General features: G+C 47.1%; 1 protein-coding gene across 7 annotated transcripts in view; it reads right to left on the bottom strand.

The window, feature by feature from the left end:
- Positions 1 to 20,399, bottom strand: part of GDPD5 (glycerophosphodiester phosphodiesterase domain containing 5) — a 158,290-nt gene that overhangs the window by 34,447 nt on the left and 103,444 nt on the right. For all 7 annotated transcript variants that reach the window (NM_001305150.2, XM_015280976.4, XM_040700553.2 and 4 more), the window contains exons 3-6: positions 8,870 to 8,973; positions 3,865 to 3,958; positions 2,832 to 2,891; positions 323 to 421 (exon numbers count right to left, since the gene is read on the bottom strand). In NM_001305150.2, coding sequence (NP_001292079.1) covers positions 323 to 421; positions 2,832 to 2,891; positions 3,865 to 3,958; positions 8,870 to 8,973 — 357 coding nt within the window. The remainder of the gene's footprint in view (positions 1 to 322; positions 422 to 2,831; positions 2,892 to 3,864; positions 3,959 to 8,869; positions 8,974 to 20,399) is intronic.

Genomic DNA, 20,399 nt, shown 5'->3' with positions numbered 1-20,399 from the left:
ACTGGACCAGACATCACCGTGATGCAACACCACAAGAGAAAGTTTGAGACGGTTCCTCTGAGTCATGCTTCTGTTCTCCAGTGTCTGCCTATATCTTTAGAAAGCAAGGAAAAGGGAAGCACTTCTGAGAAATATTAGTCACTTGCATGGATGCTATTTTTTTCTCCCCAGATTTGCATATTACCACATATTCAGCAGTAATGGACAACAGAACCTCACAAGCCTTTCATAGGCTCTGAGCTCAAAGGAAAGAGCCCAAGATATGGAAACAGAGTGACTGCTTCTTCGCCCACCTAGGGAAGCATGCCCATAGACAACTTACCTGCAGTGAAATAAATACCATCTCCCATTCATCGTCCCAGAGCTGTGCTATCGATGACATTGTCACCACGGTGGTTATCAAGGTCGTCATCAGGCCAATCTGCAGAGAACAGAGTGGAACCTTTGTATTGTTGTTATAACAGTCTTTACAGATTGGGAAATGAAGAGAAGAAAGCTTGTGTATGTAACAGATGGTCTAAAACAATTAGCCTTAAGACTCAGAAGGAGAGAGGCTGGGCTTGTGCACTGTCCCAGCATAATCTCCCCTGCCCCACCACTGGGGATACAGCACAGAGCCCAGTAGGACACATCTCACAGATGGCTGAAGACCCAGAGGTCAATTACGCGGAAGGATCAGGTGATTTGCCCTGCCAACAAATAGTTGAATAGAGATTGGGTTCTGCCATGCAACTTCAAGCAATGATCTCAGAATCTCGTGGCCCTTCTACAGTGTACTGTGGTACGTTGGTGAGCTGCACCCAGTTTGCCTCTTCACCACTTCTCTTTAGAGATAAACCTTAGATAAGCCCAACAGATGGTGAAATTGCCCTTCAGTAAAGGGTGAATATATATGTATCCCTGTCGCTAAGCAGTCATCTCTGAGATGGGTCAGCACAGCTTTGTGCATGGCTATGATTGCACTTGGGTTTGAAATGGCAACAGCTGCATGGCCAGCATTCAAGCCATATCCACAGAGCGGTGAAAATAGATATTGTAGCATGAGAAGAAGCTCCAGGTGACGCACTGGCTGAGCAGGATGAGACTCAGCCCATCACCCACCTCCCCCAGCCCAGCACCCCCCCATCTCCAAGTGGAAGCACTCAGAAGCTTTAGCGGAGCAGTCATAAAGGAGATGTCACCTCCACTTCGAAGGTGAAAAGTTCAAACCATCAAAACCTGCCGTAGAAACAACTTCAGTGTAAAGGTCTGACAGACTACATGTGGGCTGTCAATCAAAAAGCAGTTTGCCATCCTCTGCCTCTCTGTCTGCTATCTCAGCCTCTGCTGTGCTGCACGCCTGCTGGATTCAAAGGATGCTGCTGCTGTCTTGATCTTATGAACTGTCTGTACCTGAAATCAGTGCAGGAGACAAGCTGATACTCAGCAATGAATTGGTCATCGAGGACGCACGGGACCTCTCTAGACTGATTTCAGATGTTCTTAATATCTTAGACAAACAAAAACTCTACATCCCCAGCATCTGCATGTAAGGACAGGATCCCTCCTTTAGTTTAGCCCTTGGTCACCCCCAGCTTTCCATAGGAACAGGTAGCACCACTTCAAGGAGAAAGCTGGAAGAAACAGTGCAGTTTGCCCATACCAGTCTTCTTGTGTGCTTTAATCCATATCTGAAGGTAACTCAGGATGGCTGCAGAGAGCATGTTAACTTATTTCAGCCTCTTACCTCTCCCTTCCTAGAAAGCTGAGGGAGGTGTGGGGAAGGGCAGAGAGAGACAGAGCAGTGTGTCTGAGTGGCGGTGGGTTTTCTTGGAAGAAGGGAAGGCAGGGTGGGTTTCTGTAGGCAGGGAGAACTGACTGATCTCCAACACATTCCTCTTCAGGACTTACTCACCCAAACCCACCAACCACCTGGAGCGCATCTGAAAATACCATCTCCCCCGACAAAGAAACATATGTTAGACCCAAGGATCAACAACTTATTTGCCAGCAGCAGCCAGACGGCCTCCGCCCCCTCCTTACGTTGCATCCTCTGCTCAACTTGAGGAAGAACCAACTCTATCACTTCTACAAGAAGAAAACTGAGGGGGAGGGGAGGTCTGCGCTCTGCCTTCAGGAGGCGCTGCGCATTGGCACATACAGGACTGGTCCCTTAATTACCTATTAGCAAATGGCCACTTCAAATATAATGCTGCCAAGCCATTTGCTTTGGCCATGTGCCATTTGCCAAGCCATTAGCCATCTCTGCTACTCTTCCTCTCCGCTTCTGTACTCCAAACATCAGGCCTGCATCTTCTCTTGCATTTCACAGAGGTCTTACTCAAGCTGCTTTACATGCAAGTCAGGGCCTTTTGGGGCTTCTGCAAGCCCCAGCCTCGACAACGTCAGTGCAAAGCTGGGGGTGCACATGTTCTCCCAGGGCTTCTCCCCCACCACTAACTTCAACCACATCCTGAACAGCTTCACATCTGCTCAGCCCCTCCTGCAGGGCTGGGCTCAGCACAGAGCAGTGTGAGAGAGGTTCATAACAGACCACACTGAGCTGAGACCAAAGTCAGGTTTCTCTCACGAAACAGAGGCCTTCACTCCAGATGTTTGTCCCCTGTCAGCAGGGGCCTGAAGCATTTCACCAACCACAGAGCAAAGTCTTTGTTCCCAGGCTTTGATTGCCACTACTGCTAATTCGCTCAGTCCTACAGATGAGAACTCAAGCACCACTGACATGTATAGTCTATGCTCTTCCCCCAAACTCCAGGACAGTGAGCATCCAATCCAGCATCCATGTTTAATTGAGACCCCTGCTCCCTTCCAAGCTGAGAAGAGCCATTTACCTTGTGAAGCCAGTGTAGGTTCATTTGCTGTCCCACAGCTATGTGACATAGTGCTAGTATCTGGAAAGAAGAAAACAAGAGTCAAACAATGGCGCATTATGACCTTTAAGTGTTTGCACATGCAGGAACACACCACCAGCCCCAAAAGACAATCAATCAAACAAGAGCATCCCATCAGGATGGGGATGGTCACCCAATCACAGAATGGCTTGGGTTGGAAGGGACCTCAAGGATCACGAAGCTCCAACCCCCCCACCACACACAGGGCCACCAACCTCCACATTTCAGACCAGCCCAGGCTGCCCAGGGCCCCATCCAACCTGGCCTTCAACACCTCCACGGATGGACGGGGCATCCACAGCCTCTCTGGGCAGCTGTTCTAGCACCTCACCACTCTCTCTCTAAAGAACTTCCCCCTGACATCCAACCTCAATCTGCCCTCTTTCAACTTCAAACCATTTCCCCTTGATCCACTTGAAAGCCAGGAATGTGTAAGAAAAGACTTTGCCCTCCAAGAGGCAGGGAGTTGGAGAGTGTGGTCCATAGGTGCACAACTCCTGGGAACTCTATATGGGTTCACTGCAGGGAAGTTGGACTAGGTGACCCTTATAGGTCCCTTCCAACTCAAATGATTCTATGGGCAAGCTACAGGCTTGCTGCCTGCATGGGCACCCCATTAAACATGGAACCTCATCACACTGTGATGAGGGGAAACAACTTGCTCTTGGGTCTCATTGACGCACCAAAGTTGGACTTGGTCATACTAAGGGAAACAAGAATTGTTTATCTCCTTAAGCCAATTGCACCTCCAGTATCAGGGCGTTTATATTTGCACTGTACCATCTGAGGCTGAGGACCACACATTTTTCACTTTCTATTTATTTCAGGCCACTTAAAGCCATGAGAGAGAAAGAGCAAAAAATCACTTCTGAAAGGAAAATTGCTCAGGTTATGGGAAGAGTGAGAAATTCCTGCCCTTTAAAAGGAAAATAATGCACAAACCTTCGGCAAATTACATTTCTGTTATACTCACCAATAACACTGTAATGTAAGTAAAGCCAGCAGCAGTTGTTACAAGTATTGGAATGGACCAGTCACTCCAATAGCCCATTCGGTTATATAAAAACCTGAAAGGTAAGTATGAAATAGAGATTAAGGGATTCAACACCATAGCAACTTCAGCACGATGAGATAGAACTTTAGAAAATGGGCCTTTCTGCTTCCACAGTACAGATGAGAGATAGGCAGCAAAAAGCATAAACCACTCTGAAAGAAAACCCTGAGTCTGTGCTTTGATCCCTCATGGGAAATTAACTCTGCAAAGAGGAATCAGACAATTATGTCAAACACAGCAACAACGTCACTTTGGGGAAAAAAAAAGCCCAGTTTGACATGAGGAAGGCTTCAGTTTTCAGAAAAACATTCCCTATGAACAAGAGAAAAGCTGCACTTGTTTTCTGCCTATAGAATAGATTCAAAGCTGTCCCATGTGTTCACCGAGTAATGAATTCAATACAGAGATCACATCAAGGACAGTGGAAGAAAACAAACATTGCTGTGCATAACTGTGTCGTGCACTCAAGGTACAAACTCATTTCCAAGGGAGAAGGGGATGGAAGAAATGGGATCTTTTGCATACATCACAGACAGCGTTTCTTATTCCAGTGGCATGGAGACAATGCCCAATTTAACCCAAAGGAACCACATGAAGCTGTGAGAGGGGAGGTTCAGGTTGGATACCAGGAAAAGGTTCTGCCCTGTTGGGTGGTGGGCATGGCTCAGCTCCCAGGGCAATGGACACAGCCCCGAGCTGTCAGAGCTCAGGGAGCATTGGGACACTGCTCTGACATAGGGTTGGGTTTGGGGGCTCTGTGGGGCCTGGGGTTTGACTTGGTGATCCTTATGGATTCCTTCCAACTCGGGATATTTCGTGATTCTACGATTTCTGCAAGAGTAGAGACAGAAACTGGCCTCGGGGTTTCCTAAAAGGGGTCTGGTTTGAGAAATTGCATCCTTCTGATCTTCACCCAACCAAAGGGTCTGTTTGCTCAGCCTGAAGGATGCCTGTGGACTTCCTGATGTGGGGAATTCCCTTCTTCCAGTCCTGCCACACGCCTTGGAGCAGGAAGAGGTGGGTTGTTCAACGCCTCTGTGATCCAAGCTTGGCAAGAGGCAGCAGCAATCATAGGCTCGCCAAGGTTGGGAAAGACCTCCAAGACCATCCAATCCAACCATCCACCTACCACCAATATCTCCCACTAACCCATGTCCTTCAGAACAACATCTAAACGTTTCTTGAACACCACCAGGGATGGTGACTCCACCATCTCCCTGGGCAGCCCATTCCAGTGCCTGACCACTCTTTGGGAGAATAAATTTTTCCCAGTATCCAACCTGAAATGTGCTGGCACTCTGAAGGATCAGAGAAGGGACTGAAAAAAAGTTGGAAGAGCACTGAGATACCGACGACATCAGAGTTGTTAAGGTTGGAAAGGACTCTTGGGTCTCTCTGGGCCAACCCAACTCCAGCAGACACACTCAGAGCAGGGTGCCCAGCACCACATCCAGGCAGCTTCTGGAGCTCCCCAGGGAGCAGCCCCCAGCCCTGCTCTGGTCCCAGTGATACCACACAGCACAGAAGTGCTGCCCAAGGTCCGAGGAGGCCCCCTGGGCTCCAGGCTGTGCTCAGGCCTCCGGGCCCCACCAGCAGGACCCAAACTCTGTCCTCTCCCATCTCCCTGCAGGGACCCCCATCCTTGGGCGAGCTCCCCGTCAGCCTCCTCCTCTCCAGGGGGAGACCTGGGCACCTTCAGGTCCTTTTCTGTATCCTGCAGATTTATATCCAAAGCATTTATCCCCAGACCAACTTCTCTAGTTCTTCTACCATGGGTGTCCAACCCGTTGGCTTGGGCTGGGCTGCACTGAGTGAAGAGAATCATAGACTCATTAAGACTGGAAAAGACCTCTAAGATCACCCCGTCCAACCATCAACCCCTCTCCACTATGCCCACTAACCCATGTCAAAAGGAAATGAAGAGAGATCGTTAAGAATCATATACAAAATATAATTAATGTCTATGAATAACAAAACTTCTTTTATTTTTTTATATATATTTTTACTAAAACATAAAAGAGAGGGCAACAAAAGCCTAAAACTAATGAGTTGGACAAGTATGTGTCTAGAGCATCACTCATACGTATCACACTTATCAGGTTTCCCAGCCCTATATTCCAGAGGGCAGCCTCAGCTCAGCAGCCCGCCTCTCTGCTTTGCTTTCATGGAGCCACAGTGCAACAAGAGCTTTATGAACAGGAGCACCAGGTGAAGCAGTCCATTATTCACAGTGGCAGCACAGTAAGAGACAGTCCCCTGTGCCTGCCAGTGGGTCTCAAATGTCAAATTTGCATTTAAATAGCAATACACTTCCCAGTAAAACTATCCTGGAGGTGGACTAGAAAGTCATTAAAGCACTTTACAGAAAAGCCACAGCAGGACACGAGATAGACCCAGTCAAGTTCCTCCTCCAGCCTAAAGGACTGTCCAGAAATGCAGAAGGAAATACAGTCCTAGGGAGCAGCATCCTCCTAAACAAAGATACGTCCTCTTCTCCATCCCAGCCTCCCGGATGGAAGCTGGTATCACCAACAGCACTTCTGGCTGCTAAGGCTTTTGAAAATTCTCCCTGTGCACTGCTGATAACACAACCACAGCGTGTGCACACCTCCTTCTGTGCCACCCCCCACTTCCCTGGGCAGCCAGGAGGAGTAGAAGATACTTTAAAAAAAATTGTGTTATCGGATGCTTTTGCAAGTTTGTTCTGGACACAACATCTCTTGCTACAGCAGGCAACATGCTTGCAGGGCCCACAGACCCATTTCCTGCACCAACACTGTCTATGGCCATCAAAACAAGCAGAGATCTCCCCAAGAGCTGGTCCCAAAGCACCCAGGTCCCACTACACCAGAAGAGAGGCAGTCAAATCCCAGAACCCTTCTTGCAACTTCAAGTCCGATCTGAATTAAACCAACTCCCAGTGGATTTTGGGGGAAAAACAAACAAACAAACAAAAAAAACCCAACATTACTGTGTTGGCTTGCATTTGAGTTAACAGCTTCCATGCTGGTACAGAAAGAACAAAATGGCTATAGAATCATAGAATGATAGAATGGCCTGGGTTGCAAAGGACCACAATGCTCATCCAGTTCCAACCCTCTGCTATGTGCAGGGTCAACAACCAGCAGACCAGGCTGCCCAGAGCCACATCCAGCCTGGCCTTGAATGTGTCCTGCTCACACAGGCACAGCAGAAACACAAGACCTGGAGCAGCACTTGGCTGCTGTGAACTCCTGGCCCATGTCCACGTTCTGCTCAAGGATTCTAAAAAGAAGAAAAAGAAGAAGAAGAAAAAAAAAAGAGGGTTTCTCTGAATTCTTTGCTCATGGCACCACTAACAACTTCCTTAGCACAGCTTCAGCACAGTCAGGATTTTGCTCTGATGCTTCTTCAAAGTGACCTTCTGGACTTCGTTTTAAAGTAGTTATTTGTACATCAAGTGCTGTTTCCATGGTAGTTATGAATCAGATGAGGTTTCTCCAGAATGAAGGAAGAAAACAAAATAAACTTCTACAGAGACACACGTCTGTAGCCCTTCTCTAGGCTTACAGAATGCAGCACCCACTAAGCAAGACAGAGCTTTTCATTACAGTACGGAGCTTTGACACAGCACAGATCTGAAGCAAAATGCACCTAAGTGTAGATATGAAAACGGAGAATCATAGAATGATAGAATGGCCTGGGTTGAAAAGGACCACAGTGCTCATCAGTTCCAACCCCCTGCTATGTGCAGGGTCGCCAACCAGCAGCCCAGGCTGCCCAGAGCCACATCCAGCCTGGCCTTGAATGCCTGCAGGGATGGGGCATCCACAGCCTCCTTGGGCAACCTGTTCAGTGCGTCACCACCCTCTGGGGGAAAAACTTCCTCCTAAAATGCAAACAAAACAAGAACCAAAAAGATCTTTGCAGCACCACAGCTGCAATGTGTATTCACAGCGTTCCCAGGGCTTTTTTAATTTATCTTTTTTTCCTGCATGATTTTACAGCTCTTTCCCAACTTTGGGCTAAGACAGGTTTGCCTTTGCACTGGAGCAGACCAGGAGTATTCACATTCTGTTCTGAAGGTGTAAACTGAAAGAGAGAGCAACTGCAAAACAGCCTGAAAAATGAAGAAAGAATCAAGCATTTCCTTTATGCCCCTGCTTTAAACAGCAAGAGTGGTAGTGATGAGTTTCAGTTCTCAGTGTGAGTCTGAGTCAAACAAGAAAAGCACACTCTGCTGGGAGGAGACAGCTCACAACATTAAGTCAGTAAACACTCTCCATCACACAGCCTCCCAGGCAGGCAGATTTTGTAAGAAATGAATAAAATAAAAAGTTTTAAGACGCTGCTGAAATAGTATTTTTGACAAGAAGATGTTGCCAAAGCAGCTTGGTTAGAGCAGAGCCCAAGGTAATATATAAATGTTTTAGGATGCTGCTGGGATGGTAGGAGGGAGGATGACTTCCAGCACTGGGGGGAGCTGGCAGTACCCCAAACTGCCCAGCACATCCCAGTGGAAAGCTTGTTTACAGCTTCTTCCAGCATTGCACAACTTCCCACCCCCTTTTCTGCTGCAGGCTGAATGCTTTTTCATTTGGACTTTGCAGAAAGTTTCAGCCAAAATTGCTCAGCGCTTCCGAAAGCAGCCGGCCACAAAACATACCAATGAAAACAAAAGGCTTCTAGACAACTTCAGCCCTGCTTTGTTTTCACAAGCTGTTTACAAGGCAGTACACCTGCCCCAAGCTCTGTCACAGCAGACAAAAGGAGATGGGAGATGCGTTACTACCATCAGTGCAGGCAGGCAGGAGGAGCGCTCAGCCTCACTCCCCATTTACTGTCATTAAAGAGTCCATCAGAAGGATGTAAATGCACCCAACCTGGTTTGAAGCAGCTCTTAGAGGTGCAGAATAGGCAGATTTGCTGATGGGACACTACTCACCAGTTGATTTCATTGTAGTCATTGTGAACTTCCCACCAGAAGTAAAACCAGACCAGAGTCAGGAAGAAGGATGAGGTGAGGATGAGGAACCAAAGGCGCTCCCACTGCAGACAGAAAGGGAAATCACATTAATGCTATTGCATCATCCTGTCCCACATCTTTTCTAGAGGCTGTAGAGGTTGGATGGAGAAAGCAGACATCTCTGAGAGTGAGATTTTAGTCACGTCAGCGTGAAGATGGCTGCAAGAAGCTTTTCGGTCACTTCTAGGTTACAAACCTTGTGGGACGAATGCTTGATACAACAGCCCTGAAAGCCTCAAGTCAGGTCAGATCTCACTCTTTCCACTCATTTCAACAGAAACCCAGGTAGGTGGGAGATCATAGAATCACAAACGCTGGAAGAGCCCTCCAAGATCCCCAACCCACTCCCACCATGCCCACTGACCACCTCCACAGTTCGGGACCACCTCCAGGGACGATGACCCTCCCACTCTGTGGGCAGCCTGTGCCAATGCCAGACCACTCTTACAGAGTATGAATTGTTCCTAATATCCAACATGTACTTCCCCTGGCAAAACTTAAGGCAATGCCTGTCCCCAGCCCTGGGCAGAAGTGTCACTCACCACATATTGTGTAGTGTGGGGACATCTGTTGGGGCAGGTGGAACAAGGGATTTTCTGGGCACAGAGCTCTATTTTTGTTCAGTTGAGGTTGGGTGCTTTTGGCTTATGAGGCAATCGTTTAATCAACTTTTCCATCCACACATGAGAGATGCAACTCAACATCTTGCTCTGCCACCAGTTCAGTGTAAATAACTGAGGAATTACAACATGGCAAGGACTCTACACAGCAAGTTGGTGAATCATAGAATCACAGAATGGCCACATATGAACCTCTCCTCTCCTTCCCCCATGACACTTCTGTAGATCCCGCAGAGCCAAACCACCCAACCACAGTATTTATCCCCACCACCACCACATATGTAAGTCTTCAGCAAATAACACAGCAGAAGAGACCGCAGCCACACCAGATGAAAGACATTTGCATCAATGTTCAGTTTAGATGAATGTTTCAAGCAGTAATCAACACCACCCCCCAAAACAGTAAAAATAATCCCCCCAAAAGCTTTTCACTGCCCCCATTCCAAAGGCATGAGTCAAATCCTAAGCCACACAAACATCCATGGGGAGAACCTTTGCAAGGAAACTGACCCTAGCCAGCACCATTTCCACATTTTCCTTGTTGGTTTTACTCCACAGGCATTAAATAGCCCATGTTTCTGCTTCATTTTGTTCAGAACAAAATACTGAAATAAATTAGGTATGGAAAGTATTCAAATGAATCTTCTCTTCCCACAAAGAGCAAGAAGGGATGAAAAGTGAAGTCTACGAGCAACACTACTACCATAATTTCCTTCCAAGTCCTGATCATACCATTAATCTCTTTTGAAAATGCTCTTTTTCTCTAGTGAATTGTCTCATGGGTTTTTCATTATGCAAAAGTATCTAACCAGTATAAAACAGTGTTTTGGTGATACATAAACAACTCTATTCTTCTCTGCCTTCTTTTTCCATCTATTTACTTGGCTGTGTTGACTGCTTCGTCTCCCATCACCCTGGATATCAGCATTTGATGCCGCTCTTCCTTGTATGCTCCATCTTATAAGTGAGAAAAAAAGAACAATAAAGGATTGAGATTATGTAATTTTTTGCTGTGCCAATAAATAGATAGATAGATAGATAGATAGATAGATAGATAGATAGATAGATAGATGTTTTCTGCTAGAAATCCCTAATTATTGGCCAGTATTAGGGTTCAAACTCAACTTAGCTCAAGTTCGGTATCCAGCTTCTACCAAATCTCAGTGCTACACGGTGCCTAACTCCAACCAGAGGCTTGGCACCCCAGAAGTAATTAGGACAAAGGGGATCAGAAGGAGGGGTGTACATACTTCTACAGTACAGCTACTAGGAACAATCAAATCCACATGGCCAGACTGCTCTGCCATGAGCTTAGAGTCTATCCACTCCCCACTTCACACACTCATCTGTATCTACAGGCACACGTGGGCTCCTAAAAGAAAATTACAGAAGTTGGAATGGGGACTTCCATACCAAATACCCCACTCTTGGTGGCAGCCTCAGTACTTGTGTCAGCCCAGGAGTCCATGACTAACACTGACCTTCCCTGGCCCAGAAAGCAGCAGTCAGGCTGCAGTGTATGAACCACCTCTACAGGCAACTGCTTTGGCACAGCTGAGCCAAACCTGAGAAGTTTGGGATTAAAATTCACCCATGCAACTTTTGGGTTCTGCAAACACCCAAATAAAAACTCATTCACATCTCCACTCCATCCCACGAGAACTCTCCAGGAAGAGGTAATTCCTTACCCTTATTTTTACTCATTTTCTCTATTGTTTGCTGCTGTGTTTCCCTCCCCATCCTGATCTAGCACCTCCTTGTACTTATCACCAATGCCGCTCAATCAGTTACCTAGACAGGCTTCCCATGGCACGTGAAATTTAATGCAATTTCAAGTGCTGAGAAATCAATCACAGGACTCTAAAAACATTGCCAAGACTACAGCCATAGAAAAGTATCTGCTACAAAGTGTGATTGTTCTACAAGCTACTATACATTTTGACAAAAATACGAGTGGAGGTTAGGAAGTAATCCTTGATTTTGGACCAACATTACTTCCAAAAAATTAATTCATAGGATAACTTTGGTCAATATTTATGCAATGGATTTGATAAACACGACAAGGAAAACATTTCAGAATGGATGATTTTTTTACATATGCATTCACATGCAAGTAGTACAGCTTGTGTTGGGATCCCTCAGTGCTACTCTGGGCCTGTCCCATGATGTACATCTGCCAGATGCACACACCTGGCTGACTTTGTGAAAGACCCAACAGATTCTTCACGAGTTGGAATACTCCAGTGAATCAAAATGCAGAAGTTTTCAGAACAAGGAACATCTCCCCAGCACGACTGAGATGGTTCAATAGCAACTGAACCAGAGCAAGTCCAATCCATGTGCACAACTTACTAGATATAGTCTGGGTCCTGCACAACCTCCATCCAACAGTCCCTCATCCAAAGAGCTGTACAAGTCCCTGCTTCACAAGCTCCCACATGCTTTATAACAGGGCAAAATCTGCAACGTGCAACAGCCTCTAACCTCTACTGCCAAAAATAAAGGACTTAGGATCTTGTCTTCACAATCACTCAATCACGGCCATAAGGAGGTGTAGGAAACGGTGCCAACTCGCATACAGAAATTCAGGCAGAACTTCTAGAATGTTGAAAGGTGCTTGAAAAAAAAAAAAGAAGTCCACATTTTCAGCACCATTAGACTACAACAGCACTGACATTTTTGGTAGTTCTTGTAGAAAACCTGTCTTCCTCCTCTCTCTGTCTCTTTAGGTTTCTCTCTCTTCCCGCTGGGATAAAATGAGTGTGCTTGCTGGTTGTTAATCACTGAGCTTAACCACACTCATCTCACATGGCATTCAAGACTGTCCTGCAGGAGAACCTAAAGCACATCTGCATCAGCAACTTAACCCCTATCTGGATGCATTTTGGGAAAAGCTCACCCTGTGATCCTGCTCTTCATGCTCTGGTTCATGGTGCAGAAGGGGGGGAAGCAGAAGATGCCCCATGAGTGAAGTCAGTGCTCCTTAACCACAAACACACACCTGGCTCACAGGATGAGACTACAGCAAGCCCTAAGTGACCTCATCACCAAAAGGCTTGGGTTGTGGGCAGTGGAGCTCAGGACCACACCTCTTGCTAGTGTTGATGCGGCCATGGCGTCTTGTGGAATGGCACAAAACAGGATTAGTCTCATTACAACAACATTTATTGTTAAAGAGAAGCCATAAATGAAGAGTCACCGCTTTCCCCCAGCGAAGAGGCTGGATGTACCACTGTTGTAGTAGGCTCAGGTAAGCTAAAAGAAGCCAACAGATGCCTGGGGTAAGCCTTCACCAGGCACACCCAGCAACATGGCCACAGTCCCAAGGATGGAGAGTCTCATTTGAAATGGGAGAACTGGATCTGAAAGCTCCAAAGTGAGTGTGATGGTAAAACAAAACAAATTAAAGGAAATTGCCCCAAGTTGTGATTCATTTTTGAAGCTGGCTTGTGCGCTTCCTGGGCTATGAGCTTGGATCAAAATGGTTGGAAACTGCACTGAACATCACGTCAGGCAGCATGGGGAGTTTCTTCAATTTGGGGATTAGTTTTGGGTAAGCAAATCAGCCTCTTTTGCTGCATCACCCCAACATATGTAGAGGCTGCAGCATTATTTACCACCCGGCACCAGTGGAGCAGGGAAGCAGACAGGCTGAGGAAGATTATTTTTATTTCCTACAAGATCTGTAGGAGGCTACATGAAATTCAGCTGCACACAGAATCCCACGTATCCCTCCTACAGGGATGACTTAATTTACTCAAGCCTGCTATATTAGAACCCATTAATTTTTACAGTCTGATTGCACTCATCCTGGAAGACATCATAGAACCACAGAACATCTTAAGTAGGAAGGGGCCCTAGGGATCACTGAGTCCATTCCTCACTGTGATAGCATTTTTAAATCAAACAAATTTGTTGAATAAATACATTTACTATTATTACCATTTCTATTTATTTGGCCTTTTTTTTTTCCCCTTAATGTAATTCCTTTAGAGGATATGCCCTGGCTACAGCTATTTCCCAGAAAGCCAAAACTAGCCGTGTGCACAGCTGATGCCCATTTGTCTTGCATAGCTATTCCCTGAAGAATTATGGGATGAACATCTTGTGCTGTTCTCAAGATGAAAGAACAGTGCCCATTTGATAATTTACTTGAGGAATGCTTATCGAGCCCCTGCATCACCAAATTGGCCGCTACAGTCCCCAGCATTGTGCACTGAGCAGGGTCTGATTTGGACTCAGAGGAGGAAAATGTAAAATCTTAAAGTCAAGATTGCTCAGGGTGATCAGTGATGTTCATTGACATATTTCCCTCTTCTTTGACTATAAAAACATATATATTTTTAATTAAGCTGAATCCATCTCAAAGTGGATCATCGTGGAATCATAGAATGACTAAGGTTGGAAAAGACCTCCAATTATGTCCCTGTGTGGGACACAGAGGCAAAATAACACGTTGTGAGACTGCATTAATTTGTATATTGACTCCCACTGCATTCCTGAAACTCACCAAAATGCTGCGCAATGCTCAAACAAGAGCTAAGCACCCCTTCCTTTGCATTCAGCTGCAAGAAGACACTGCATTTTCAGAAGGGTCAGTACGCTGTTGACATAAGGTCTGTTCTGCTAAAGCCAACAGAAGGCCAGCCTGCAGCCAGCTGATTTACTGGCGGCTTATGGATGAAGTCGAGCATAAACACTTTGCCTCACTGAAGTATTTGGAGTCCCCGCAGCCAACGCTGAGCCTGCAGCAGTTGCCAGAAACCTCTGTCAGCTCATCCCATGCAAGCAGCATGACTTCATGTCCTTGAGATTTGCCCACACCCCCTGGCATCAGGACAGAACTGCAACAGCAAACCCACCGCCTCCAGCTTCCTCTCTGGCAAACAGGATCAACGTGGTTTCAAAATGGACTGGAATGAGAGAAGCGGGCTTTGAACTGGGAGCAGGTGAGAGGAAACGCCGGTGCCAGATGGATTAAGGGCTCCATTCCTCCAACAGACAGCTCATAGCAAACAACCCTTCAGCAATCTGTCAGCCAGCGTGGGTGAAGTTGGGTCCCTTCCATTTGCATGTATGTCCCCAGAAGCCTTCTGGGGAAGGCAGCTGGATATCATTGCTGTGATGGCACTGGGACTTCGCCTCATGACATAGGGGTGAGGCTGTGGGTGCCTGGAAGCGAGGAGACGCACAGCAGAAAAGATGTCTTATTTCTTTTCCTGATTAAAATGTGCTTGCTTTAACAGGTTTTGTGCCAGAAAAACATTAACGACTTTACACCGAGGCACCGCTGAGGCCAATCAGAGGAAAAAAACAGCCACAGAACCACACGTTGTTGAGGCCAATGGTTGCACCAAGTGTGGTACCATATGCCACAAAAGCCCTTAGCTGAGTGAAATGGGGCTGAAAGCAAGACAATTACAGAATCACAGAATGGTTGGGTTGGAAGGGATCTCAAGGATCATGGAGCTCCAACCCCCCCCACCACACACAGGGCCACCAACCTCCATATTTCAGACCAGCCCAGGCTGCCCAGGGCCCCATCCAACCTGGCCTTCAGCACCTCCATGGATGGACGGGGCATCCACAGCCTCTCTGGGCAGCTGTTCCAGCACCTCCCCACTCTGTCAAGAACTTCCCCCTCACATCCAACCTCAATCTGCCCTCCTTCAGCTTTAAACCATTTCTCCTTGTCCTGCATAAACCTGCATTCCAGCAGAAGTGAGTTGGCTCTGCAGGTGCTTGGGTCTTCTAGCAAAATAAAGCAAAAAGATGGTTCCTCAAAAGCAGGGCTGGAACAGCAAAACGTGAAAGCAAAACAAACCAAAGTGGCTATTGATTCCCATCAGATGTAAAACACCTTTACCCTGGAGGGCCTTGACTGAAGGAAGATCATCACTAACATTTACAGAGCGAAGCCAAACACCTAAACCACAGAGAGCAAGAAAAGCTCTTTGTCATAGATTGCTACGAGGGGGCCCAACCCTTGCTGGAAAAGCAAACAGAGGATGATGGGGAGCTTTCACTACCAACCAAAGAGGAAAGAGGCTGAAGGGCAGCAAAAGGATTAGACAAACCCCCTGAAATCAATAGAAAAACTACCACTCACCTCCCTGTGCCCTGGCTTTGAACCAACATCTTTTATTGCTGGATTCATTATTTCAGGAAAGTGGATAAATTGAGTTTCCTTTCAATTCTACATTCCTCTCTGCTGTTAATTTATATTTCACGCCGCACCAGGAAATCACTCATCATTAAATGCTATTGGCAGAGCCGGCGCCTTCCTTGTCTCATTGCTCCTTCGAGCAGAACCGAGGGTTATCCTGCCAGAGCTGTTGAGAGATCACCTTCCTCTTGTTAAACACACGTTTTTCAACCTTCTCCTTAAAATAGCTGCCTTTCTGAATCCAAAAGCTGAGTGCTCTGTGGAGCTGTGTTTTGTAAATTCAGTGCAAACCGGAGCCATAAAAATATCCCTCACCTCTCCACGTGAGCATCGAGTTACAGCAAACACAGTGCACAGGAACCTGGCCGAAAAAAAACCCAGAGCAGAAAATTGCTTTTGCTATTTCATGTGCTGATAGAATCTGTGCTCCAGTCGGGGGTTTCTGTGACCAGACAACATTTAGCCTATTTCTAACAAACATAACCAGCTACTGAAAAACGTGGAAGGAATACAGACTGCACTGAAAAAGCAGCGAGTGTATTCATGTGTACCTATACCAGACAAAAATTACTATTTATGCCTATATGAGGTTATAGTCATCTCCATATACAGCCAACCAGAGGTTTTCCCCAAGCAAGAGTTTCAATTAAATGCTCTAAATTTGCTCTGGAGGAAGCTGGCCCTCTTTGTTGGGTATACAGCATCCTTCTACTTCCACCCCACCTACAGCTAGACAATGGCAATGCCTCCCCACCATCCAGCCCACAGGTCTCTCCCATAAAGCAGAAAGATGTTTCAACTCCAGACCCCATGACTGTAGGGGAGTTTCGTGGTAACTCTGTACACAAGGGGTGCTGATCAGCCTCAGCTTTGCCTGCTCTCTCCAGCAAAAAGTGCCACCATCTGAGCCGGGACCTGGAGCATCTCCCAGCACAGCTTGTGCTCCCCAGGGGGAAACAAAGGAGCAATTGGAGGGACTGATAGCCTTTGAGAAATGCCAATCATCTAACATGAAGAGGGTTCCTGTTCAAGTCAGAGTGCCTCTGGGAACTCACCACTTTCTGCCTTCATTACAGATCCCACCCATTCCAAGTCCTGAATTTGGGAAGTCTCCTGTTCATTTGTTAAAAAAATCAAATAAGAGCAGGAAGGAGCTTGGTGACATCTCCTTCGTTCTCAATCGCAAACAAATCCAACTGTCAAGAACTGAAAACATTCACAGGAGAAACACCATTTGAAAGCAAATTCTTGCTGAAGGGCATCTAAGCTCAAGGTTGGAATGTCTGGTAGAACAAGGCCATCCCAGATGCATTAGTTAGAATGTACACAAGTGAACCATAGAATGATAGAATGGCCTGGATTGAAAAGGACCACAGTGCCATCCAGTTCCAACCCCCTGCTTTGTGCAGGGTCGCCAACCAGCAGCCCAGGCTGCCCAGAGCCACATCCAGCCTGGCCTTGAATGCCTCCAGGGATGGGGCATCCACAACCTCCTTGGGCAAAGTGTATGGAGAACAACAGCACATGGATCTGAACACACACGAAGAAACCAACCTGCCTATCTTTCTTGAATTCTACCTGTCCAACCACGCTGCTGGAACAATCCATCTGCAGACTGGGTGACGTGGAAAAGTTAATATGGGGAAAAATGGAGTCTGGAGGGTGATATGCTGAGAGTAGGGGGGAGGGACAGGAACAGATCACAGCCTCATTATCTTCTCTTATGTGACTAGTGATAGAACTAGAGGGAATGGCTTCAAGCTGTGCCAGGGAAGATTCAGGCTGGACATTAGGAAATACTACTTCTCTGAAAGGGTGGTCAGGCACTGCAATAGGCTGCCCAGAGAGGTGGTGGAGTCACTGACCCTGGAGGTGTTCAAGGAACATTTGGACGTTGTGTTGAGGGACATGGATTAGTGAGAACCATTGGTGATGGGTGAATTGTTGGACTGGATGATCCTGTGGGTCTTTCAACCTTCCCTGGCGCAGCTTGAAGCCATTCCCTCTAGTCCTATCACTGTCACACGAGAGAAGAGGCTGACTCCCAGCTCACTACAACCTCCCTTCAGCTAGTTATAGAGAGCAATAAGGTCTCCCCTGAGCCTCCTCTTCTCCAGACTGAACAATCCCAGCTCCTTCAGCCGCTCCTCATAAGGCCTGTGCTCCAGACCCCTCACCAGCTTTGTTGCCCTCCTCTGGACACGCTCCAGGGCCTCGATGTCTTTCTTACAGTGAGGGGCCCAAAACTGGACACAGCACTCGAGGTGCGGCCTCACCAGTGCTGAGTACAGGGGGACAATTACTTCCCTGTTCCTGCTGGCCACATTATTTCTGATACAAGCCAGGATGCCATTGGCCTTCTTGGCCACCTGGGCACACTGCTGGCTCACGTTCAGTCTAGCGTCAATCAACACCCCCAGCTCCATTTTCTCTGCACAGTCTTCCAGCCACTCTGCCCCAAGCCTGTAGCGTTGCCTGGGGTTATTGTGGCCAAAGTGCAGGACCCGGCATTTGGTCTTGTTGAATCCCATCCCATTGGCTTCAGCCCAGCTATCCAGACTGTCCAGATCCCTCTGCCTCGCTACCCTCAGGCAGATCAACACTTCCATCCAGCTTGGTGTCACCTGCAAACTTACTGAGGGTGCACTCAATGCCCTCATCCAGGTCATCAATAAAGATATTAAACAGGACAGGCCCCAGCACCGACCCCTGGGGAACACCACTCGTTACCGGTCGCCAGCTGGATTTAACTCCATTCACCACCACTCTCTGGGCCCGGCCCTCCAGCCAGCTCCTTACCCAACCAAGAGTGTATCTGTCCAAGCCACGGACTGCCAGCTTCTGCAGGAGAATACTGTGGGAGACAGTGTCAAAGGCTTTGCTGAAGTCTAGGTAGACCACATCAACAGCCTTTCCCTCATCCACCAGACGGGTCACTAGACCATAGAAGGAGATCAGGTTGGTCAAGCAGGACCTGCCCTTCGTGAACCCATGCTGACTAGGCCTGATCCCCCGGTTGTCCCGCACGTGCCATGTGATTTCCCTCAAGACAATCTGCTCCATAATCTTCCCTGGCACCGAGGTCAGGCTAAGAGGCCTGTAGTTCCCTGGATCCTCCCTGCAGCTCTTCTTGTAGATGGGAGTCACACTGGCAAGCCTCCAGACTTCTGGGACCTCACCCGTCAACAAGGAGCGCTGATAGACGATGGAAAGCGGCTCGGCTATCTCCTCAGCCAGTTCTCTCAGCACTCTTGGGTGAATCTCATCCGGTCCCATGGACTTGTGGCAGTCCAGTTGGAGTAGCAGGTCTCTGACTGTTTCCTCCTGAATCATGGGGGCCTTAGTCTGCTCCCCAGCCAAGGCTGCCAGGTCAGAGAGTGGAGAAACCTGAGGATAACCATTTCTAATCGCTCCTTTTAGATTCAGGCCTTCACCGAAGAGGAGAACACCTACAAGTTTAAGTGGCAGGCTTTCAGAAGAGGCAAGCTATGCAAACCCCAGCACCATGCAACCACAAGGCATTATTCATTTTCCCTCTGGAGGCTTTGAATAGTATTCTATTGAATAGTATGGTTGGACTGGGTGATCCTGTGGGTCTTTTCCAACCTTGGTGATTATATGATTCTATGATTCACAGAGACATCCAAGAAAACCAGGTCCTCAAACTTGCAAATGACCAGAAAGGCTTTTTATCTTCCAGCAGTGCACACCGTACTGATGTCCACGTATATCCACTGATCCAGGGCTGCACCTGCCTTGAGCAAGTGAATGGGTTTGGATGAAGGATCAAGGCCACACAGTCGTAAGTAATTGCTCTTCGTCTTAGGGTTAAATACAAGAGTTGACCTCAAATTGGAGCACCACCATTACTGAAGTGTGTTTTCAGGTCATCTAAATCCACTCCTGGATACAATGAAGAGTTTACTAATGAGTCTTCACTACACTGCTTTCTGACATTTTCAAGAATCAATTTCCTGCAGACATTTATCAGTATTAGCTTAGAACGGAAAGGAGGCAAGCTAACATTTATCCAGTAAATACAAAAGAAAAATTAAAGGCATGATTCTTCATTTCCGGATTACCAACTGGAATTTCTTTGCACTAACAAAAGAAAACCTTCTTCAAGCAGGTTATTAAATCATCTCTGAAGATGAAAGATGACTGCATCTCCCAGCTGCACCTATTAGAACCAGGACTGAGGATTTACAAGAGCAAATATCAGCAGAAGCATTTTGTCAGTGTGTGCAATGCTTCAGCTCCTGCAGTGAAGTTGCAGTTTCATGAATGACTTGCAGTGTATGAACGCACAACCCTTACAACACAGCCTTGTACTGTAGATGTGAACAGTTTTCCACCCCAGCCAATTCTCAGTGTATTATCTCTGACCACAGCATCAAACTCAGCTTGGCGGCTCCATTTGTTTTGGGGAGCCCTCAAGCAGACCCAGTGCTGGCTGCACTGGCCCTACTGCAGCCCAGGTTACAATCAGCTTTCACTGCCAAAAGTCCATCCAATAGCTGAACCTCATGATGCAGATGGATATAATGAATGCAATGTAGCTTGCACTCCAAGGACTTGAAGTATCTCTGTGACTAGATCAATACCTGACTTGTGGATGTTGATCCGCCAGACCTTACAGACACTCGGAACAGAATCAAGGTGC

The sequence above is a fragment of the Gallus gallus genome, chromosome 1 (genome assembly GCF_016699485.2).
Source record: "Gallus gallus isolate bGalGal1 chromosome 1, bGalGal1.mat.broiler.GRCg7b, whole genome shotgun sequence".
In the NCBI taxonomy this organism is placed as follows: domain Eukaryota; kingdom Metazoa; phylum Chordata; class Aves; order Galliformes; family Phasianidae; genus Gallus; species Gallus gallus.
The sequence above is the reverse complement of the archived record's forward strand: the minus strand, read 5'-3'. Positions and strand labels throughout refer to the sequence as shown.